Source organism: Lycorma delicatula, chromosome 6 (genome assembly GCF_047948215.1).
Source record: "Lycorma delicatula isolate Av1 chromosome 6, ASM4794821v1, whole genome shotgun sequence".
NCBI classification, from domain to species: Eukaryota; Metazoa; Arthropoda; class Insecta; order Hemiptera; family Fulgoridae; genus Lycorma; species Lycorma delicatula.
Genome location: NC_134460.1, coordinates 141,303,300 through 141,329,980, shown reverse-complemented (window position 1 = coordinate 141,329,980; position 26,681 = coordinate 141,303,300). Strand labels below are relative to the sequence as shown.

General features: G+C 30.4%; 1 protein-coding gene across 3 annotated transcripts in view; it reads right to left on the bottom strand.

Moving 5' to 3' along the window:
* The window catches only part of E(z) (histone-lysine N-methyltransferase E(z)), a 70,615-nt gene that overhangs the window by 33,938 nt on the left and 9,996 nt on the right, over positions 1–26,681 (bottom strand). For 2 of the 3 annotated variants that reach the window (XM_075368676.1, XM_075368675.1), the window contains exons 4-8: positions 23,382–23,576; positions 19,668–19,834; positions 16,386–16,549; positions 14,887–14,987; positions 14,523–14,790 (exon numbers count right to left, since the gene is read on the bottom strand). In XM_075368676.1, the coding sequence (XP_075224791.1) occupies positions 14,523–14,790; positions 14,887–14,987; positions 16,386–16,549; positions 19,668–19,834; positions 23,382–23,576 (895 nt within the window). The remainder of the gene's footprint in view (positions 1–14,522; positions 14,791–14,886; positions 14,988–16,385; positions 16,550–19,667; positions 19,835–23,381; positions 23,577–26,681) is intronic. The other variant, XM_075368677.1, reaches the window with a different exon arrangement.

The following is a 26,681-nucleotide window of genomic DNA, read 5'->3' as shown; positions in this document are numbered from 1 at the left end:
ATTTTTTTGTAACAACTAAATGGATCTCATAAAATTGAATAAATAAAATTGTTAAACACAGGAGTGTGCAAGTCAGCATTATATATTGGTAAAGATCATTTCTGTGTACAGTCCTTATCTTGTAGCATCAAAAGATTATTAGTAAAGATTATTTCCACACACACAGCCTTATTTTAGTGGTATCAAAAAGTTGATACATATTCCTGCTGATGGTAAAAGTTAATTTACGTAAAAGTTGCATATCTTTAGTTAATAACAGTGTGGCTCTCAGAAATACTGATCTATCAAAATATTTAACAGCAACAAATTAAATACAGTGAAATGTCTATTTATATCTGATATAGTAAAAAAACACTAAAATAATTAAAATTCAAATATTTACTTTCTGTTTTAAATGAAATAATTAATAAACTATTTTATTTAAATGATTTTATTAACATGCCATTTGTGTATTTATTTTAGGATATATTAATAACAAGTTTTATTATACTGTTGCAAGGAACCAAACTAAGAAAAATCAGTATACTGATCCCATGCTAACTGGTATTCTGCTTAACTTATGATTATTAACCAACATACACAACGATTTTAAACAGGATTATATTAAAGCTAAGAATACCAAACCTACACCAATATATAATAAAACTAGATAATGGTCAGTACTACAAGAGAAAACTGAGATAGCTTAATTATAATTAAAAATATTATAATAAATAATACATGTAGCCAATAAATGGAGGATAAAGGTTGATAAGACCCCCACCAGTTGAAAGTGGATCTGATGTCAAGTAAGGTTCTAAATGCCAGTTGCTGCCTCCTGATACTGTCAACTATACAAAGCCTTCTTTCTGCTATGCAGTTGATCAGCTCTTATAAGCAATCTTACAAGGAGTTCTTAGCATCTTAAAAGGAACATATTTTAGCTAAAGTATGGTAACACTTTCAGAAGGGTCTTGGTCCTCCAGGTTCAGGGTTGAAGCATTGGGTGGACAATCCAACACTCACAGAATCAAACTTCTTGCCAAATTTCCTGCAAAGAAGCTTTGGCTTGGAAACACTGTTTATGTTAGAAACATAAACAGAACAAAACATATTTAATAAGTTTTGGATATAGGAATATATAGGCAATTAATAAAAAGGAAGATAAGGTGTTAGATGAACAGGAAGTGTGTAGTCTGGGCATACTTTTGTTGAGAAATACAAAGAAAGGAAGTGGAAATTTCATTAGGGATAAATATAGAACAAATTCTTTTTTAAATTTTGTTATCCATGTCTGAAGAGCTCTAGAGCAATGACTGGTGATACCATAGCAGTAATTAAAAAATGGGTAAAAAATTGGAATCCAAATAAAAGAATAATTTCAATGAATCTATGATGCATGGACAGAGATTGTGAGTAGTAGGAGTTTATGCACTAAATGATGTTGCAAGTGCAAATCAGATAATAGTTTTATCTTGACTTACGCATTAATTGGAGATAATCAGCAACAGGAAAGAGAATTTAGTAAGGGGGATTTCAATGTTTGAGTTGGAGGGGTTTTGAGTAGATAAAATCACTGGACATCATAGAGAGGATGTATAAATTATAGCAGTAAAAGAAGAATATGGGAAATGTATGAATGAAGTTCCCTTTAAATAATGAATGGATTTTTTGCAAATAAACTTATCACATAAGTTTTCATGGATGCAGCCCGCTAAAAAACTAAGGCCAATTATTGACTGCATAATCATTAATTATTAGCTTGTAAGTTAATAAATTTATAGATAAATTTATAGATTCAAAGAGGTAGCAAAATGTGGATTGGACCATTTTTTGGTGTTTTTTTCCTATATTTAAATGGTGAATTCAGAGATTTTTTAATGCTTAGTAAGAAAGCCATGACACTATAATTGTCCACAGTACAATTTATAAAGTTAAGAGAAATTGTAGGGACTCTTATTATTATTAAATTGTAAGGGCAGACTCTTATCAAAAGTGGTTGAATACACATGTCTAAAAGGAAAGAACCATACATTAAGTATGATATCAGGTTAGAAATGAGTAAGGAAAACTAAAAATGAATGCTGGTAAAGGAAATGAGCTTTTGAAGATTCAAGGTCAAGAGAATACTGGAAATTTCTAAAGAAGATGAAGGGAAACAATAATGAATACCAATTATAAATCTATTATGTTTGCATGACTGAAATTATTATTATCAGAAATTACTCACTGAAGAAAACAGGTGTATTTATATCTGGCGGTGCTGGATCAGATGAGTCATTAGATCAAGTTTTTACAATAATTTTGCTGAGATACCTACCCTGAAAAAGATTAAAAATAATACATCTCCAGGTACTGGAGGAAAACCAGTTCACCATGCTGCTTCTAAAAAATTATAATCTTTTTGCATTAAGCAAATCATGGAAAGAATGGAGTATTGAAGGGGAAAATACATCTTGCCTTTGTTAATTTGGAGAAGGCTTATGACTCAGTTCCATCTGTTAGATTGTGGGAGGTGTTAGAAAGCAGTAATATAAATCATATATGCAGTCAAAGCTTTTCAAAAAGACTGTATTAGTAATACATGCTCAGGAAGAAATACTTTCTGAAAATTTTTTTAATAACTAAAGGTTTAAAGCAAGATTTTTGCCTCACTCCTACACTTTTTTAAATATATTTACAACACACTTTGAAAGCATAAGTGCAAAATTTCTGTTAATGGGTAGAATGTTAACTTCTCTACTCGTAAGTGATTGTCATCATTTTATAAATAATCCTCTCTTTACTGGTATTACAATAGCTGATAATAGAAATGATATAATTTATTTATGTGCTGGAAAGAAGCTACAAATCAGTACCAACAATGGGGTTTGGAAACAAATTTTGACATTAAGAATATATGGCTCTTGGATCTCCAGCCCATGATAACGTACTGAAAAATGGGATAACGTCTAATGAAGATTTTAGGTATTTTTGAATGATCCTTTCATCATGTAGTAGAGATAAGAAAGAGATATTGACAAAGATAACAAAAGACCGAGCTATTAACAGAGAATTACATCCACTTCCATGAAATAAAAATATTAATAAGACAAAAACATAATCTACAAGACAATTCTTAAAACCTGGGTATGGTACAAAGGCTTTGGTACTGTCCACAGATTTAGAACATTGTCTACAGGCCTCAGAAATAGACTATTGAAGGAGGAGTCTAGGTGTCAGTTGAGTGCAGCATATTAGAAAATAAGGACACAAATGAGTGTCAACTCCACTTTCAGTAACCCTTAGGTCAGGTAAGCACACATATGATGTCTAAATAAGTATATGATGCCATACAGAACGTGGAACTAGCAACTGGTGGGAATTAGTAGTTGAAGTTGAACAATGGCAGGAGCAAGTATACTATGGATCAGAAACACCTAGAGGAGACTGGCAAGGTGTGAAAAGTAGAAGGTAGAAAGCAAGAAACTGAATTAGCTGTATATATTCCCATAAAAGTGAATTTAAGTAATAAACAACAAAGTAATAATAGGCTGTTAATCATGGATTGAACTAGAATTTATAAACAGAAATATAACATTTTTAACCCTTTCCAGTCCACAATATTGCCAGACCCAACATTATGTTCACTTATCAGTGTTATTTGAACATGAAACAAAACAAGACAGCGAATGTCTTTGTTTGAACATAATGATTAAAGTATCTCATCAGTTTGATTACAATATTAGCAAAAAAAGTTCATAATTCTAATGTGGGTAGTAAACTACACCAGCATTACCGGTAGCAAATGAAACCATGGTAATATAGGATTTAAAAGTCAAACAAAAGGTAAATCCTTTTTCTTTTACTTTTAACAGATTACATTAATTTCTGGCTTAACAGTTGTCACAGTCTTTCTTACAACTTTTATTCGTATAAAATGTCTGAGGTTCTTCAAATGGCTCTATCAGAAATGCTTTTTCTGACAGCAAATTATTCAGCTAATCACTGTGAACAAAGTGAAGGTATCAACAAATTACATGCTTTTCAAAGGTTACATGCTAATATAGACATTATATTGCCCTCAAAGTAGAGAAGGCATTGGGAGACCAGTTTATTTCTCACTCTCATTAGTAAACTTGAATTTGGATTCTATTTATTATTGGGAACAGCTGACCTTTTGGATAATACTTTAACTTTATTATGGCTATCTCATGCCAGATCACCTACAACCAACAATTATGGTTATGGCACCTCATAAACATACACTGTTACAGAATGAAGAGAAAAATTAAATAATACATGCAGTTATAAGAGTAGTTTACTAAAGAGAGCATAACAGCCAATTCTCACATAATAAAAGGAGACTTGTGTCCTTTTCATTGAGAGATATGCATTGACTGGAAAAGGTTTAATATCAAATTCAGCATTCTTACAAACTAAAACAGACTTCACCAATAGCAACACCATTTTAAATAACATTAATAATAATAATAAAATAATCAATTAATTAAACATTAGCATATTTAAAGAACAATTATTTAAAATTAATGATATTTTATTCATTTTCTTCCACATAAAACAATAAAAATGTTATAACAAAAAGCAGCAGAGGTTAACAGCAGTAGTAAAGAAAAACAATTAAAAAATTATTGTAATATACATAAGAATAAAATCACATTAATAAATTAAAAAAATAAAAATTAATAATAAGTAAATAAAATGATAAAAAAAAGGATAGATGATATACTCCAAATAAAGAACGCAGTCAACAACTCAAGGGATGGAAATAAATAATGGGAAAATTTAATTAAAATTTCCAAGATAAAAATTTATACTCAAATAACTGAATAAAAATTACTTTCAATAAAGCAATTTCATGGATTTATTGCCTTTTACCAGCTTTAAATATTAGGTAACATGATTGAATAAATATCAGTTTGTTAGAATATAGAAGTATAAGTTATGAAAATATGATGTGATAACATATCAAAATGGATCAAAAATTAACTTTATAAAATATACTTGCCAAATTGTACAGAAAATAATCTAACCTTCTCCTGCCCCAATAAAGCAAATATGATATTTATTACACACGAGGCATATTCATAGAGTAAGGACCAATTAGTCATTCAACTCGTGAGAAAAGGTTTTTACTGACAGTTTTAGCTTAATTCATGCCTACTTCACTTTTCTACATAATCGCCATTCAGTTCCACGCACTTTTGATAACGCTGCACCAGTTTCTCTAACCCCTCTGTGCAAAGAAGTTCACCACTGGGGAATTGAAACAGTTGACAATGGCAGTTTTGAGTTTATCATTTTTAAATTGTTGTTCACCAAGCCACTTTTTCAAATGCAAAAGGAGGAAGTAGTTGCTAGTTGCAAGGTTGGGACTGTATGGAGGGTGGTCAAAAAGTTCCCAACAAAAATCTTAATTTTTTTCTTGGTTAAGGTAGTAGTATAAGAACGCACGTTGTTGTGAAGGAGGATTACACCAGATGACAGTTTCCCGTGTCGTCGATTTTGGAACGCACGTCTCAGTTTGGTGAGAATTTTGCAGTACACATCAGCTGTATGTAATTGTTGATTCACGTTCCATGAAATCAATCAAAATGACGCCCTTTTTCCTCCCAAAAAATGACAGCCAACATTATTCGACTCAAGTACAGAAATTGCTTAAACTTTTTCGGTTTTGGGGAACTTGAATGGCGCCACTGCATTGACTGCTGTTTTGATTCTGCACTGGTGTAAGATATCCACATCTCGTTGCCCATAATAATGTGGGAAAACAAATTCCATCTTGTCGGTAGCTGTCCAAAATGCTTGTCCAACATTCTTTGCTCTTTGTGTTGGTCGGTGAGCATTTTTGGCACCCACCTTGGTACCAACAATTTTGGCAGTCTGAATACTGGGCCTGCCAGTATTCAGACTGGAGTAAAAACTCCAGTGGCTTTGTAAATAGCCGACAGATGGCCCTGCATATGTGAAACTGTATTCAGACCTGCTAATATTTAAATATAAGCCGACGACCCTTACTTTATGAATATGTCTCGTACATTCTAAAAACCTGTTTAGTCAACTTCTTTGTTCCTTTTAACCTAATGTTAGTTGCCCAAGTATTTAAAGAGATATGACCAAGAAAAACAAAAATCACCAGCATCACTTTTTGTCACAGTGGAAGAAATTAGAGATAATTACTGACGCTATAACCAAATTATATGGTCTTTGTTTCATGAAAATTAGTTAAATACAGAGTGATCAGAAATTAATTAGACACTGTTGATGGTTTATAAAATAATTAACTTTTATCTGTAAAGACATTATTAATATGGTTATACAGGGAATGTTTTTAAGTTGGTGCAACTGTTATTACTGATGTCAATAGTGATTATTATGCACAACCTGTCTGGCAAGAAGTTTGCTACTTCAAAGGAGAAAGCTTTTTATATGATCCAATTAGCCAAATTAAATTGCTATTATTGTACAGCAACATTTCAGAATCAAGGGCAGTAAATGATTCCAATAAGGTAATCAGCTATAAAAGGAAAAATCAATTAGAAAACATTTTTGGAGTTTGTGGAAAAGTTTTTACATAGAAACGTAAAAAAACTTGTTCTTGAAAATTGACCTACTTAAGATGTTAAGAAAGGGCTAGGCTAATTCCCCAACTCATAGGTGGGAGTGGGAGTACTAACTTGTAAGTGAGATTCCCAAACTCAAGAAAGACACTAAGAACTTCATTCTTGAACAAGATGGTGGTCCATGTAACTGGCACATAGGTTCACAATTTTTTAGCTGAACACCTTTCAAGACACTGAACTGGCCATGCAACTGATGAAAACATGACATTCCTACATTGGCCAAAAAGAAGTCCAGATTTTACACACTATGACTAGTTTTTGTGGGTTTTATAAAAGACAACGTTTTTATCCATTCCTTCCTGTTGACGCAGACTTAAAACAATTAAATGCATTACAAATGCTACTGATATCATTGAGTGGAATATGGTTTCATGTGTCTCGAATGAATTCAACTACAATGTTGAGATCTGTCATGTGACTAATGTGTTGTACCCACAGAACACTGATAAATACAGACTATAAGAAATTTCTTGTAAAACCATGTAAGCAAAATCCCCATTTTTTTTCTGCATGCAAATTTCCATGTTTGAAAAATACATTTTTAAATAACCATAGAAAGTGGTCTGTAATCACCCTGGAAATAACATGATGCGTGCAAGATTACATTTTGTAAACAAGTACAAAATTAACTGAAAATTTTCTATCTTGGTTAAGAGTGACTGAAATATCTACAGAGAAATGATAATTTAAAAATAGAGCCAACTGTCAATTGTATGTAAGAATAATTATTTTTTTAAAAAATTGAGGATTATTACAGGGTAATAATTGAATCTGAGACCCAAACACCTGAGTGGTAATTTAAACTAAACTCAATTCTTCAAATTTTCTTATGAAAATCAATTGAGTGATTCCACGAAAAAGCTAAGAAATAAATTCCGCAAACAGATCATCATGGTTCAGGTTCAATAAGCTTAAAATCTTAATTAAGAATCTAAATAAATATTAAAAATTGAAATAATTACTAAAAATTCAAAACAATTTAGAAAGCAATTTGTGTACGGGTTCTTGAAAAACCCCACCTAATAAAAAGGGAGAAACTATTTTAAGACAATTCTGATGTCATTTCATCAAATTTCTCTAACATAGGAAAGACTTTAAGTATTATTAGTATGCAGGGAACAGAAAATAATTGTTATGAACATTTGAAAAAAAAATAAATAAATAAATAAAAAAAAATAAAAATTACAATAAATCCTTGTTTAACATTGCATTTAATATAACTAAAAACCTAACTTAATAGAAATATTTATTTTTTAATTCACCATAAACAGACAAGAATTTTATCAGGTAGATATTAAAATTAACTTCCCTACTGACTATAGACAATGTACATAACCCATTGTTTTTTCACAGAAAGGGTACATTAACTTATTGATTATACAGATGTACACATACGAGATGTTCATTACAGAGCCATCCTTGTGAACAAAAATAAGCTGTCACTTTTAGGTCTTATCACACACATTTCAGTTAACTTGAGATGCCAATATCCAATAGTAAATTTGAATCAATCCATTTCACATTCTAATTAGTACTCCTGATATGGGATTCTGCTTATTTACAGGAACGGCTACACCACTTCTGAGAGTGACTGTCACATGTCAGATAGTCTATATGATAACCTGACACCCAAAAATACATACAATATGGCACCCAAAATAAATAATGTAATCATACAGATAATTTTTCTTCTATAAAAGAATAATAGATATATTTAAAATGTTCAATTATTTTCATCTTCTATAATCTTTTTTACTTTACAAAGAAGTTTTTTCTTTAATGAAACCTAATTACAATCAAGATTTAAATTAACATTTCAAATATCACTGAAAATAAATAGACATATCACTAGTACAACTAAATATGGAATCATTTTGTTGAACTACACGTAAAAAAAAGGCATCAATTAGCACAAATTGTCTTAAAAGTAAAATCAAATATATAGTATTATATATATATATATATATATATATATATATACACACACACACACACACATAAAGGTTTCAATTCTTGATGCATTTATTCAACATTATTCAAAATTTTCTCATTTTTTTAACCCTGCTGTTCTGTTTGGGTCAAGATAACCCAAAAGAGTCCTGTCGTTCCTTTCTGTTGAAGATTTTACTTTAGGTTTTTAAGACTTTATTACTTTTATTTTAAAGGATTTAGCCACATGACTGTTTTTAATATTATTTTTTTTATTATTGCCTTGTTCTTTACTTAAACAGAAAATTATCATTTCAGACATACTATGGGTTACTGTTACTGGTGGGGATTTATAAATTTCACAGGGAATCAACAAAAAGCTTATGGAATGCATATACTGGTCATACCATATTCCAAGCAACTATGTCCTTTGAAATGTTTATTCAATATCTAAAGTTTTACATTTTGAGAAGAGACTGACATGTCACAAACAAAGACATACAGATAAATTAGCTTCTGTGCATGAAATCTTGGAAAAGTGGGTAGAAGTTCTCTGTAACCATTATAAATTTTGTGGGTTACGAACAATGTATATTATGTCATAAAGAAAAAAGTTTCAATATTTTAAAAGGTAGTTAATGTTCATTTGGCTTAGCTGATATTAAAAACAGAAAATAGGCAAGATAGTATTATATTATTTTAATAGTTAAATAAACATTTAACTAATAAACGTTCTTAGTTTGATAAGAAATTGTATTACATAACTTTGTTTTTGATGTCTGACATGGTCTGGATAGCCAGACGGTGATGTCATCGTGGACTGGTGAGAGCATATACATTCTCAGAAAAAAGTGTGTACGTGCATAAATACAAACGAGCGTCTGGTGGCGGAAGCCAGACTGACATTCTTTGTTTCGGGGCTAGTGTGAATTTAGCAGTCATGGAGCGGAGACGTGTTTGTGTTGGATCGCACGGAAGTGGTGATGTGTTCTTTGTTCGATAAGACAGGACAGTGAGACTGGGTGAATAGGTGTATTCAATGCAAGGTCATCATTATTTTTATATGTGCAGGAAAGTATCTCCTTATGTATATGAAGAGAAAAATTAATGAGAAGATATTATTTTATTTTTTTTAAATATGACAGACGAGCAGTGTGGAAATGTGTTTTCTATGATTCCATATATATGATTCAAAATATATGATTCCATATAATTTTGATATAAATAATATGTTTAACTAATGTTAAAAACAATTATTTTATTGTATTGTTAATTATTTTATTTTTTTAAATATGACAGACGAGTAGTGTGGAAATGTGTTTTCTATGACTACATATACATGCTTAATATGTTCAATTAATGTTAAAAAAATTATTTTTTGTATTGTTAATATTAATTTTTTTTATTTTTAATAATATACATGTAATCAGACTACATAGCCCTAGTACATTTTTTCGTTGTTCCCCCTTAATTTGAATTGTTTTGTGATTGAGCTTTTATATTATATTGATTCACTTGAGCTTTTCTCAATAAATAAAACAAAGATTATTTATTCTAAATATAGTAAACATTTATAGAAGCAACATATGACTTACTATTACCTGAACTGTAAGTAGAAATAATTTTGTAAGTTTGCATTATATTTATGTACTGGAGTAATTTCAGGTAAAATTTATATATTATAGCAAATTTTTCATTTAACTAATGTTTCTGCCCATCATATTTAGCATTTTAACTTTATTTTTTAACATTTATTTAATGTTTATTCTATAAAACATTGTGTTTTGAAACTTTAAAATGTAGAATAGTAGGCTATTAAAGTAAATGAATTTGTATTTGTTGTCACGGACTTCATTATCCTATTTATTGATATTGTTTCATAAATACCTATGTATTATTATTTACTGAACTGTATAATATTAATAATAAATAATTTTAACCTGAAAGTTATTTTTATACATAACACAAATATAATTTCATAGGAAGATATTATACAGGTCATACTGACCAAAACAGTATGTTAAATCAGTAAATGTGAACAGAACAGCAAAGGATTGAAATACCTAAAATCATTGTAATCATAACTGCATGTTAAATTTACAATTCAGAAATAATTAAATAATATCACATGAATTTTTCCACATATCTTTCCTTATCATAAAAAAGCACCAACTTTTTAAATGTAATCGCACATACCCAACTCAACATTTATTTGACTAATTAACTAATGATAAATAATAATAAACATTAAACACAAATATCAAGAACATTCAGAATTTTTTTTTCCTCTCCCAGGTACGCATCCTTAAAAAAAAATCACCACATATATATCGCAGGCATTACCATTAGTGCAAGCAGATGTCAAACAACTTATACCCTTGTGAAAGTGTAATTCATTATACTACCCTGTTAGTCCTTTTCTTTCTTGGGAAAAAAAAATTAACATGGTCAACACAGAATGTTGAAAAGTACTTGTTAACTTTTCACCATTGGTTATAAATGATGCCATACACAACAAAAAATACCATTATTGGTGTAAATTATCAACCCTGTCTTTGTGTTTTTAATCAGATTAGCAAAGAACATTCTTACAAGTCAAAAATTGAAACTAGTAATGCTAATAACATATTATACTATTTGTAAAAAAAAAAACTTTTCTATTCACCTCTTCCCAATTATCTACAGACCATCCTAATCTCAGAAATAAATTAGTAAAATTAAATATTTCAGGTAAAAATGTCAATGGTCAAAATTGTTACCTTATTACACACTTATTTTACTTTTGCAATACATTAACAGTGCGAAATCTAACACTGAAATAAAATATTCTTCAAAAAGTGCCTTCTCTTAATTTGAATAGAAAGAAACTGCAAAAGAGAATGTGACAGAAATGAAATCTGTATCACGTAATTTGCATCATTTCATAAAATACAGTATACCTTATCTGTTAAATCCTGGAGAGTTGTTGAAAAAAATGTGATTAATAAAAATAAATTTGTGTGGACAACTTATTTTTTATCAGTCCACATAGAAGGATATGTTTACTATCATTTATGTGACTACTAATACATTCCACCAGTTAGTTTCTCTTATGTAACTAATGCAATACATTTATTTGATTAATAAATATTTACTTGGAAAAGGGTTTCAATAACTTAGTACTTTCTTGGAAAAGAAACAAAAAAAAATAAATAATTTTATAATGATCTTGTTTTTTCAGTTTTGTTTTTAACACGTTCGCTGCTAGGAATCATATCTGGTTATTATTCCAGTGCTGATTTTTTTATTTTTCTATAAAATACTGTAATAGAAATGGAAAAAATTTTTAGATACTTTTAAATCCCTCCTACTACGATAAAAAAACACACGACACACTTGTGCATCATCAGCACATGACATACGTTTGATATGCAGACAGCACACATGTGCGTATTCATACATTTTCATTTATTAATAAGCACATCTGTGACTAAATTTAGGTAGTAATATTGTAAAAAAATTTAATTACATATATTTTACAGTAAAAATTTTTTCTTCATTCAACAAATCACTGAACTATTAAAAAAACACTTTTTTTTTATTTGCAAGACAAATCTCTTATTTACAGTTTATTTTTTTTATAATTATTATTAATGATATAATTTAAAACATTTGTTTGTTGGTAATAACATTTGTAATGATATAATTTAAAACATAATGCTGGTTTATTTGCATAAGCTTCACATTGATAAATAGTGTCTCTGCGATTTCCATTTCGATAACATACGACACATCGTTTCCTAAGTGTTTTATTATTACGATTAATTGGTAACTTTGTCAGCAAGTGGTCACGCTGTGGATATTTTAGTAATGATGGTCTCCTTAGATCCAGTGATGACAAAAGACTTTTCATGACTGAGTTTTAAATAAAAAAAGTTATTTTCCTGTCAGATTTATATTTGTGGTCAAGGAGAAACGAATTCAGGATACATATTTGAAGGATATGCATGAAAATCTTTTTTTACCATCTTAATGTTTTTCTTTCACAAGGATAATTCTGCAGTTGATCTTGTCTGTCAATGCCCAATATCAATTTGTCTGTCAATGTATTCATTATATTTTATCATTGGCAAAGGCTTTTCCTTTTCTTCACCTCTCTTGTTTATAGTTGTGTCCATTACATTTTCATATTGGCTTGGAAGATACAAAATATTTTGCTCGTCTCTCCACTTTTCTACCATTATACCTTTGCTATACACAAAAGTTTCTCCCATATAGTTTCTTCCATAGTTTTTTTCTCTGTCACTTCTTTAGGATTTCCTGTCTATATGGAGGGTTCCAGTTGCATAGGTTTTATTACCAAGAAGTTTTTTAGTTTGTTTTATGCTATTATAAAAGTTATCAATGTAAACCTCTTTGCAAGACTACCTTTTCTGTATGTCCCTTCACCTCCTAGTGGATCAAGTGCCCAAGCATAAACTGCAAATTTTGATATTAGGACATTTGGTTCGCATAACAAATAAAGCTTTATACCACCACACTTATGGTACATGTTTTTAATATACTGTCTAAAAACAAGCCGTCCTCTCCAAAGCACCATATTCTCGATGAAAAGTTCTTTACTTGGGTTGTGTACACATAACATTTTGTGATTAAAATAGACATTGAGAGGTCTTACTTTAATAGCCAGTCATTGCTCGTCGGATCATTTTTTACAAAATGAAGACAACAAAATATTAACAGAAAAATCTGTCACTGACATGTACTCTCCAAAACAAGTTTTGAATAATTTGTCTTTGTGCCAGTAATCTTGCATCTTTGGCATTCTTATATTACCCGTATGACAAAGTAGACTCATAAATGTTTTCATTTCAGAAATACTTAGATCTACCTCTCCTATCAGTTATCCTGGAATTTTCTGTGATATTCTCAGACAAAAAAATCAGTTCTTCCACTCACTTAATGTTCATGAGAATGACTTCAGTAGGCTCCGAACCACCTCGACCATGATCATCACTCACTGACGTACAGTTCTTTAAAACATTTTCACCACACAGATGTTTGACTAAAACTAAGATTCTCATCACCATATTATGCAAGTCATGAATAAATCCTACCGGGTTTTACATCTTCATTCCTAAGAAATTTCATTGGAACGCACTGTTCCACATATCCATTCACTACTACATTGGACACCATGTTCTTTACGACTGACTGTTGTTGTTTAACATTTCTTCATGCCAGTGCGCCGTATAGTAATAGCTGACACTTGTACCTTATGTATACAACCAACAGAATGCACAGGAGTTTCCATTTACACTCAAGTCTAGCAAAAGTCCCGGATTGAAGTGAACATCAATCGTAAAAATAATAATAAATGTAAAATATCCATCATTTAGAAAATTGAGGAAGAAAATAAACAAATAAATAATATAACAACATCAGTTAGATATAAGTATTCAGTCAGAGCACTTTGATGAGGAGGAAACATCTACCTATTAACAATTACCACTAATTTCCATAAATTCACGATAAATTTAAATGGGTGAAATCAATTCATGTGACAAACCATTTAAGACACCTTTGGCTACACTGCATTCAATTTTCTTACAGCCACAAGAACTGGCAATGAGCTTTCTCAACATGGTTTTATCACAAGGCCAGTTGGTTCAATCATCATCACCCAGTTCTGCTAGCTTTATAAAATAAATTTCAGGTTTTTTAAATGAATAAAAACAAATACTATAAGAAATTAAACGATATGATATAAAACATGAAAGAGAATTATATATATATACAAAAAAGGGTATGAATATTCTGCTGATAACAAGATCAGTAGATGAATACCAAAACAACAAAACAAGAAATCTAATCGGGAAAAATAAATTGAACAGATCAAATTGATCAGAAAGGTTATAAAATGAACTAAATGATAATGAACAATATTAATTAATACAACATTAAACAAGGACTTACAGTAAATTAGTAAAAAAGAATGCATAAAACAATAACCTTTACTATCATTACTATCCTCTGAGCTAGCCTCATTTCCAGAATCAACAGAAGTTTGTTTACGCACTTTACGTGGACCACCACTACGTTGGCTATTATTATTCTCACCAGTTGATGTTTTCTCAATTTCTATAGATGAATCTTCTTTAATTTCAGTTTTGATTGTAACTGCATTGCTCTCATTCTGATTCAAAGAGTCTTCTTGGCTTTGAGCAGCTGCCTCTTCTTCAACTTTTTTATCAGCAGCTAATTTCTCTTTCATTCCCTCCTGAAAGACAAAAAATATTTGTAAAAAAAATTAACTTTTTTATAAGAAAAAATACAGAATATATTATATACTTGAAAAACAAAAAGAAAATCTTACCAGAAGCATATAACAATCAGGTCCACAAGGTTCAGAAAGTGGCTTCAAATCAGGACCTTTTCTTTTCTGCAAATTTGGGCCTGGATGATGAACCTTCAATCCTTAGAAAAAAGAAAAAAATTAATTTTTTGACAAAATAACACATTTTCTTTTAATTAAAAAATTCAAATCATATCAATAAAAATGAATTTCCTAGCTGTATTAGATATAGACAAGATTGGTATAGACACGATCATCCTGATCGTGTTAACAATCACGATGATCGTGTTAACAATCACGATGATCGTGTATCATCAAATTAGGCTGTAATGATCGGGATGATCGTTAACACAAATTAGATAGTACATATTGAAGAAAATTAAGGAAAGAGAGAAAGAGGAATTGGTTATGATTGTATACTAACTCATAAGTTAATATACAATCTTGCCTGTGTCACGTTGACGTAAATTTTAACCTGTTGATGTGCCAAATTCCTTTTAAGAAAATAATACAATATACTTGTACTACAAAATAAAACACTATTGAGAGTAATAATCATCAAAACAAAAAGAATATAATTCACGTGTTAAACAGTTATAAATTTGAAAAAAATATTACTCAAAAACTATTCACAGAACTTTTACTTAAACTTTAAAACTACATGGCCCATCTCAATTGATAAACATCATCAGTAAATACTAAGGAAAAGTATAAACAAGAAAAATAAACAAATAAAAAATAATAATAAGTATTAATTATAATAAACATTACTTACAAAATAATATAAAATGAGTTTTGAATTATTAGAGTACAAACTATAATTATTTTAAAAGCAATGTAATAACAATTGTAAAAAATTTAACATAAACATCTAAATCACTGAAATGGAGTTTTAGTGGTTTAGATCAACATTGTAATAGTTTACAGAATCCATCCAAAAACTTTGATGTTAATTTTTTAATAAGCCTCTGATGAAATAAAACACAAAGAAAATTTGAGAAAATATCTGGAAGTAAACCATCTAAACTTTCTATTTGGTGGTTCATTATTATTAACATCATATAATTCAACAGAAGGATGGAATACAATATAACAAAATAATGTAAATTGTATGTGGTAATGAAATATTCAAATAGCAAAATTTCAAAATAAGGCTACAACTCTTAATAGCACAAGAAACATTGTTTTTTAATTCCAATAATTAAAAAAATAATTTTAAAATCTTTATAATTTACTAGTCTGATTTCTAACAAAAGTATAATAACACTTCCAATTTAGACAATCTGATTTAGACTCTACAAGAATTTTAAAAACACTCAAAAAAACAACATTAGGTCACTATATTTGTAAAATATAGATAAAAAAAGACAATCTACATGGAAAACATACCATTAAAAAATTTATTAATAGGTGAAGGTGCATTTTCATCATTTTCTTGTTATTTTATATAAACGTATATTTGTTAAAGAGTTTCCACACTTTAAAAATAAATTTCTCTTACATTAAATGATAAAACTTACTGTGTAAAAAGCAGTCATATTTAAAACAACGGCGACAAAAAAGAGTATGAAATGAATGCATAGTTTGCTCACGAGGCACAGATTCAGCATGTGGTCCGTCAATGTTAGGTGTACATTCAGGTGGTAATGCGTTAGGATCCATACGTACAGTCAACTCAATATACCTAAACCAAAAATTTGTGGCAATTACAAATTTTCTGATGCTGCTTTGTTCAAGGTTTTCTTATTGTTTACAATGATGTTTTTGGTAAATGTACAAGCATCTATTTTTGTTATACAAGACATATCTACCCAATAACTGATGTTACAAAATACTGATTTACTCATTGGTAACATCAATATATATATATTTAATATTATATGAAATGTAAATCATCAAAAAATAGTAATTAGTTAACTTAAATTTACGATATTAATTTCCAACAACTAGTTTTCAAGGTATCTTGCAACTTCAGTTAGTATTAAATTCTATATTTATTTTACTAAAACAAATTATTTTAATTAATAAATAACAAAATACAAAACCCACTTACCAACAAATCTTTTTATGCGTTCAAGCGCTTTCAGAAACTACTTCCATCTTCAGGAATTTAACATTTTTTATATTAATTCTGAAAAAAACGAAAACTTTGTCGTCATAAGTAAAATTGTTATATAAAGTGTGTAAAATATATATACAATAGTGGTCATCATGTGTTTAAAATTGTGTTGACCATTACGGGTGAATGTCTCCACCATTACGGGAATAACAGTGGAGACATTCATAACTACAGGACATTAAGGCGACACGATTTTAAACACATGATGACCACTGTGTTATATTTTACATAACAATTTTACTTATGACAACAAAGTTTTAGTTTTTTAAAAATAATATAAAATATGTTAAGTTCCTCAAGATGGAATTTGTTTCTGAAAGCGCTTGAACGCATAAAAGATTTGTTGATAAGTGGGTTTTATATTTTAATTATTTATTGTATAATCATACCAACAGGCTATGTTTGATAAAATTATTATTTCAATTGTTTGTTTTATTTGAAATTATGTTTTATATTTTGAAATTTTGAATAACATTATGAGTATGCATGTAAATTTTGCTGTCCAGTACTGAAATCGATATACGTACTAGGATCTACAAGGGATGTTCAATCAATAATTGATGATACAAATTGATATAGAAAAAAACAGTAAGTAAACCATTGTCATTCAGTTTCACTGTCATTGAATGACAATGAGACTTTTGCAATCAGAAGGTGTGAAACTGGCGGAAATTTATTCAAGAATGTTGAAACAGTATGATGAAATGTTTAAACAGCAGTAACAAGTATAAATGAGAGGAACAATTTAATTTGGGCAGAATAAGGGTGACTGATCTTCATCAATCTGGAAGATCAGTTGAAATTTCAACTACCGCACAGCAAAATCACATATATTATCTTATTTGTGAAGACAGGCAAGTCAAATTTCATAAAATACTAGTTTGTGTAATATTAGTGTTTAAAGGGACACTTCATTTCATCATTCATGATGAACTGAATTATAGCAAAACGTGTTTGAGATGGGTTCCAAGATGGTCGAGTCAAGCCCATAAAATGCATTTGCTCTGAGCTCAAAGAATGATTTAAAGCAGAAGACTTTGGAGATCGTAAACCTGTGATAAAACATGGATATACCATTTTGAGCCTGGATCCAAACAACAGTCTTGAGTGGAAACAACCAGATTCACCCACCAAAAAAAAATTCAAAACTCACGCATCAGCCGATAAAGTGATGCTGAAATCTTGTGGGACTCATAAAGCCCAATTTTTAATGAGTATTTAAAAGAACAAAGTACTGTGAACAGTGAGTACTATTCTTATACACTCCAACAGAAAGTGAGATCCTTCAAAAGGTGAAAACTACAGGGCGCTCTCTCAAAAGATGCGGTTCTCTTGCGTAACAACATCTGTCCCCACACACTCAGAGAATGGGAGAGATGGTTGAGAAGTTGGGTTAGGAAGTGTTGCCACATCCTCCTTACAGCTTAGACCTCATCCTATCTGATTTTCATTTGTTCCACTCAAAGACTTTTTACGGGGCAATAAGTCTGACGACAAACGAAGCAGTCAAAAAAGCAGTACACAAATGGTTCAAACAGCAAGGTAAAGACTTCTACGCTGTGGGAATCAGAAAGCTCACAGTACAGTGGGACAAGTGTCTAAATGTTGCTGGAGACTATGTTGAAAAGTAGTGTAAGTTTCATTGTCATTGAATAAATTGCTTTTTCTCATCAATTTGTCTCATAATTATTGAACAACTCTTGTAAACATATATATATATATATATATATCAATGAATACCATTTGAAAAAACCTTTAAAGCAGCATGTTGAATAATCAAAGGGAAGTTAAAATCTTCACTCACCAATCACCAACTGGAAATGATCCTTATGTGATGCCTGTTATGTATTACTAAACATATATAAATCAAAAGCTTAAAAATAAAGTGGACAACAGTATGCAATAAAGAAGTGTTATCTTCTGCAAGTAACTAAACTGTACATTTAATGAGAAAGACGAACTAAATCACAGTAGTAGATGAATTTTTTAAGAACAAATGACTAATAGCTGACAGTTCCATGTTTGAATCCAGTTTCAGTTTTTTGTTACTTCATCAGTCATCAATCTCATTATAAATACAGAAGCAACAGCTTACAAAGGTATGATTCACTAAAAAAAAAAAAAAACGTAATAATATTCTACTAACAGGATAAAATTTATAGTAGGATGAGTACTCATTTTGGTGTTCTCATATGATTCTATAACAAAAATTGTATTAAAATCACCCCTCAATCCCTTTATGATCACTGTGTCATAAAACCACAAACTACAGTATGATGGTAGCTAAACTAAGAAGCTGTTACAGATGTTTGGCCTACAAGATTCTGTTACTATCCATTCATATGTTTTTCATCTGATACCATATTATTACAATCAGACTGAAATTTAATTACATGTAATACAAAAATTGTTCGTGAAAGTACATTTGGTGATACATACATTACCAAACCATTATGGTCATAGGCACAATATTTATTATTAAATGCCACAATATGTGTAAAAATTCAAAATAAGCAAGGTCTTATCACTAGCAATATTAGAATTCAGCATTATACTTACTTATTCTATAAAGCCTTAGTATTTCATAAATTCATCTCATTCTTTACTACACAAAATATGAACAATCATTTTTTAAATGGATAATAACTTGACTAACAAAATAATAATTAGTAAACATACTCACTTCTCTCTTAATTCTTCTGGTCGTCCCTTATCAGGAAACATGGCAGAAATAGCTTGAAATATAACAGGTGCAGGGAACGTTTTGTCATTTAATTTTAATGATTTGTTATTTCCTGCACTATTACTCTGCACAGAAATACTCTTTTCACCAGCAGCATCAGCCTCTTCCTGGAATAAGAAAACCACGATACACAATAAAGAAAAATATTTTAAATAGTCCTTAATTTACACTTTTACCCACTTAAGCTGTCAACACAATAATGCAAAACCGGTAAAAAAGTCCAGTTATAGGAGGACAGCTGTTAAACATTTTAGGGAAGGTATTTGAGGCACCATGAAAATTTCTATAACACTTCTTTTGTAATGTCTGAATACAAAATCAAAGACCTAGCTGGAGAGTAGTGGAGCCTAGCTACCCTTGAATTTTCAACTTAGTCAAATGTTATTTCCAAAAAAAATCCTCGAGGCATTTTCAAATTTTACTACCTTAGAATTTAGTATTTAATGAAATACAAAGGCCAGATTTTATTCAGTCGGGTTTAAAATTTTGCCAGGCCATTTCAAAATTGTATTTCATAAATATCGAAAAAATATATTTGAGGCATGCTGAGGCTTGGACAGAATAATATTTATACCCAGAAAAAAATATTTTTAAAAAGACAGGCCATTTTGGTGGGACTTTTTAACTGCCAGGTGATCAGGAATGTTACACATGAGTGCGAGTAAGTTACACTATGGGTAGGTTGAAGTGTTAGAGGCAGTGAACATCAGCAAACAGCTGAGTTGAAGCATGCTGTGGTGCAATTGACTCTCACAAGACCACATGACTTACAGCAAGCGTACAGTTCTTAGAAAAAATTTTGGAGTAGTTAAAAGATTCTGTTTTGTAATAAATCTTTTTTTAGAATTTTCATACGTTTAACATTAAATGAATAAGATGTGATGTATATCTATTGATACGCATATAACTCAACAAATAATTTTTTTTTTTTTTTTTACCCTCTGTTTACTTTAATTCAATTTTATTTTTATTTATTATTATAAGATATAACAGATTGAAAAAATGAATGAATACAAAAATTACACGATAAAATTTATTTGAATGAACTAATTACATACGTATAAAAACATGAATTTTCCTTTTGGATTTATTTTGTAAGTCTTAATTAGTCTTCTATTACTGTAAATAAATCATCATTACTATAATAACCTTTCGGCCCAGCAATTTTTTTATTATACACCAATGTAATTAGTAGCTTATCTCTTTTTTTTTTGATTTTGTTTCAAAATGAGCTTTACTGAATATATTGTCGTATTTATTAAACTTTTTTGTAGCAATGTTTGTAATTATATCCAAATAACTGTGACATAATTAACTGAGAGAGTAAAATGTTTTATGTTGAAGAATACTTTCATTAATAAAACGGCAAATCTCTTCAAAAGCTTATGCAAATAAACTAATTTTTCATTTGCCATGATTAATATATATATTATTATTTATATTTATATATAAACAAAATAGCACTTCTATAACTGCACATATTTCACAATGAATGAGAATCTTTTAACTACTCCAAAATTTTTTCTAATAGCTGCACACTTGCTGTAAGTCACATAGTTTTGTGAGAGCCAATCGCACCGCAGTACACTTTAACTCAGCTGGCTGCTGATGTACACTCTCTCTCACTTTTCAACCTATCCATAGCATTACATACTCACACTCACATATAACATTCCCAACTACCTGGCAGGTAAAATGTCCCCCGACGATGTAGGACATTCAAGATGTCCGGACGAGGCCTACAGCGAAGGCAATAAGCTGAGTTATTAAATCACCAATGTAAATGTCTACCGAGGCATTTGTATTGGTGGCGTCCCAACGAGACCAGGCTTATTACTATTAGGTAAAAAGTCCCACCAAAATGGCCTGTCCTTTTAAAAATTTTTTTTTCTGGGTATAAATATTATTCCTGGGTATATTAGTCTAAACCTCAGCATGCCTCAAATATATTTTTTCAATAATTATGAAATACAATTTTGAAATGGCCTTGCAAAATTTTAAACCCGACTAAATAATCTGGCTTTTTTATTTTTTATTTCATTAAATACTAAATTTGAAGGTATTAAAATTTCAAAATATCTAAAAGATTTTATTTTGAAAAAATAATTTTGCAAAGTTAAAAATTCACAGGTTGGCTAGACCCCGCTACTCTACAGCCAGATTTTCAATTTTGTATTGAGACATCACAAAAGAAGTGTTACACAAATTTTCAAAGTGCCTCAGATACCTGCCCTAAAATGTTGAACAGCTCTTGGACTATTAACACATTTGTGTTCACAAAACTGTGGATGCCTACAGTTTCGATCTATGCCTGCAATTCTGCTGCAGTCTTGTGTATTTTAGTTTCCATAGATTCTGGTAAGAGCCAACAGTGTTCAAACGGTTATTTATAATAAATTCTACTAAATGCAGTCTGTTTCTAATTATCCAGCATATTTTTTTCTGCAATTTTTTTGTTTATTTTTTTTAACAGCAAAATTTAATAAACAAATTTTTATAAAATTAATACTAAAAGAAAATTCAACTTGCATTTATAAATTTATTGGTGCATTTTCTCCCATAAATCTTTATAGGTTCCGATCAATATGAATAACCACGTATTTTACATAAACTTTTACTAATTTACCCCCAAAAAAATTACTTAATTCTCCAAAAAAATAAAATCACAATAATAATAATTTATGTATAAGTGTTTAAATATTATAGACGGCCCAAGTAAATTGACAGCTGTACTAAATTTACAGAGCTGTGAAGAGAAAAGCAGTCTTATAATAATTAATAATTGCAGTGTTATATTTGCAACATAGTTAGTAGTGTTAAAATATTTGCAGTATTGTTTATTTGTCAATTAAAATGTTTTATTAATTATTTACTTTCTTTTATTTATTTACTTCTTGTTTATTGATAATGATCATCTAATAATCAAAATCACCATCTTGTTTTACATTTTTTTATAAAGTTTTTGTATAGTAATTTTTTAGCAACATTTTCTCACCGTATTTAGCTTACACATAAACTTTATACCTTACTTTCCACACATTACATATTACTTATGTAAACTCAAATTAATAAAAGTTTCATATTCTCTAAGTCTATGAATAAAAATAATCAAACACAATTTTATTTTGAATAAATGAACACAAAGATGTTTTGGAATGATTTATACCTGCATAATTGATTTTATAGCTGTAAAATAAAAAAATAATTAAAGAAAATAACTTCAATCTACTACTTCCTGGTCAAGTGAATATACAATTGTTTTTTTTTATTTTCTCCTCTTCCAAAAAATCTAAACTTTCACATTTTTAAGGCTCCTTCAGTAGACTATCTGAATACACACAAAAAATAATAAAATTTCATAACTGTTATACAAATCTTTAAGAATTATCGTTCCATTTTATTATTAATTATTCTATTTATACAATTTCTACTGTACTTTTTACCTCCTATATATAATATTCAGAACTTTTATTAAATTACACTTAACTGAAGGTCATATTCTATTGAATGAAACAATACAAATTTAATAACATGAAAGTAAATGACATCTCATAATCCAACATAAATATTACATATTTTATCTAAATATTTTTACATGCAAAAGTACGTTTTATTATGCCATAAAATCTCCTTCAGCCAGCAAAAACATCTTACCTGATCCTTAATCTGATAATGAACAAGGGCATTGACCAATTCAACAAATATAGTATCATCAATAAAGCCATTTTCACGATCGCCATGCACTTTACCATCATAATTTTTAATAAGTTCTTCAATAAATGTTCCATCTTGATCAAGTATCTCATCACCCATATACGGAATATTATGCAGTACAGTCTCATCTTCAACCTGAAAACAAAAACAAAAGTTATATATAAAATAAACAAATTATCAACTGAAATATTTTTAAACACAAAGATTACTTTTTCAAGCATTGAAAGTAGCAAAGTTTTCTTGTTATTTTAATCATACCCATTCAACATCTCACAATATATCGTCAACATATCTTAAAATATATAAAAAAGAGGAAACTGTTAATGCTAAAAATTAATTTTTAAAATTACTTATATAACCCTAAACATATATCTTATCAATCATGGTTATAAATTTTCAGTTTCACTCCTGTTGTCTTAAAATTTATAAAAAAAACATCAGTTTGGCAGCATTACAATATTAAATTAACATTGTTTCCTAATCTCACCTATACATATTTCTCCTTCTCTGATTTTTAAACATGTTCAAAATTAACAACACTGACAGACAAAAAAAATTTTTTTAATGTTTCTCTAAGTATGATACCATTTCTGAATTGCTTTTTTGCGTACACTACAGATTTGTAAATACAATTTTTCTATCACCCTTAGCTTTAAATTATGCTTAAAAAAAATTAAGGGAAAATGTAGTTAAAATCGGTAAAATTTATCATTTTGAATGGCCATACCTGTGTCAGAATGATTTCACTGATGCTTTTTTTATAAATAGCCTCAGGCACATCCTGAATTAATGTCCAACAGTAATCGGCTAGTATGTTCGTACTCCATTTACCTTTATATCCTAGTATAAAGACTTTATTTACTAGTATATCATTTACCTTTATTGGCTTTCCATCACCAAAATGCCTTGGTGGAAATGTTCACCATGTTCGTCACTTAAGTCTACGACGTTGTCCGGGAAAAAATCCAGATGTGGGTGGAGGAAATGTATTTTCAAAGAATACATCCCATAGCTCTGTATGAAGTAAGCAGTTGATTAACAATATCGTGGTAATTGTCTGATTTTTGTTTGCTGAGAAAATGTTTCCAGACATCTTTAAATAAAGCCCAAGCTGCACTTTCTATATTAACACTGAATTAAATACATCATCTTTGACCACCTTTCTTATTTGAGGACCAACAAATATTTCTTCTTTAATTTTTCCTTCACTTACATTCAGAAATTTCTGCCTGATGTACAAAAATGGGACTTGGAGAAACATGGCTTTCTATTGCCAGAACAGTGTGGTTTTCGACAAGGACGATCTTCCATTGACCATCTAGTGTCACTAGAAACAGCCATACAAAACGCTTTCTTCAATCGCCAACACCTCGTCGCTATCTTCTTTGATATAAAAAAGGCGTATGACACAGCCTGGCGACGTGGTATTCTTAACACCCTCAAAGAATGGGGAATCAAGGGCAATATGCTTGCTTTTATCCGGGGATTCTTAAATCACCAAACAGCTCGTGTTCGGGTGGACGATTCGCTCTCAGATAGTGTCATCTTGGAGAATGGAGTGCCTCAAGGTAGTGTATTAAGTGCCACCTTATTTTCTATAGCCATAAACAGTATTACCAAATGTGTGCAGACTCCTGTCTCATGTTCTCTATTTGCAGACGATTTTGCTATTTACATTTCAAGCCGTTCAACACCCACAGCAGAGAGACTACTGCAGAACACTATATCTCACCTTGAAGCTTGGTCCAGAATTACTGGTTTCACATTTTCATCCGAAAAAACAAAATGTGTAGTTTTTTCTCGGCTACGAAACCCTTCTATTCCGCAAGTTTTTCTGAACGGAGAGACTATTACTATTTCTACCTACGTCAAGTTTTTAGGTTTATTTTTTGATAGCCGACTTACTTGGGTCAAACATATAAAAGAATTGAGGACAAAATGTTTCAAACTTTTAGATATGATGCGGGTCCTTAGTAACAACAACTGGGGAGCCGATAGGTCATGTATGATACGTTTTTACTATTCCTTTGTTCGCTCCCGTTTAGATTATGGTTGTGTCGCCTACTCTTCAGCGTGTCAAACCATGCTTAAAATGCTGGATAGTGTACATCATGCTTTCCTTCGGCTTACCACAGGCGCGTTTAGATCAAGTCCCAAATCACCCAGTTCTTGAGTCAGTCTTTAGAAATCCTAATCTAGGAAAGTATGAGGACCATCCACGTCGTACTGCACCTGTAGGCATTCGTACCCGGCGTCTGCTGCAGCATATAAATGTTGACACACCGTCATTCTTTCCTACGTATACTTGCTCATATCCTCCGTGGAGAATAAACCTTATAAATTTTACTTTTGACCTTACGACATACAATTAACAATCAACACTACCTATTGTCTTCCAGCAAATGTTTCAGTGTGTTCTCTGCAAGATGAAACCAGACGCGGTTGTATACACTGATGGATCGAAACAAAACGATACCGTTGGTTGTGCATGTGTTGTCAATGAAAGAACTTATATGTTTGGTCTACCAGGTATTACGATTGTGTTTACCGCTGAACTATACGCTATAAATAAGGCTCTAAACATCATTAACAATAAATATAAAAAAATTCTTATTTACAGTGACTCGTGTAGTGCTCTCCAAGCCTTAAAAAACTTTTATTCCAAACATCCTATCGTCATTGAAATTTACAACGCAATAGCTGAGTTGAATAATCCCAACACAGAAGTAACGTTTTGCTGGGTCCCTAGCCACGTAGGGATTCCAGGTAATGAACATGCAGATTCTGCTGCCAAATAAGCATGTAATCAGCCTCCTTTCACCAACCGAATTGCTACCTCTGATTTTATTAATTGTGTAAAACAATCACTGAGAGCGTGGTGGCAAGGTGTCTGGACAGCTACCATTGATAATAAACTCAGACAGATTAAAGATTCTGTGTTGCCATGGGACTCCTCATATAGAAAAACTTGGCGTGAGGAAGTAGTCCTTTGTCGATTGCGAATAGGATACACAAGGATTACACACGATTACCTGATGACAAGAGGACAAGCACCCCTATGCGCACGATGCAACTGCTCCATGACTGTGCACCATATACTTGTGGATTGCATAGTTATGCGGCGTTGCGTCGTAAATTTAATCTACCCAGAAACATCCGTGGTGTCTTGTGCAATGATAATGAAATTTTAACCCGGATGTTTCTATTTCTGCGTAGCGCTGGGTTAATGCAAAAAATGTA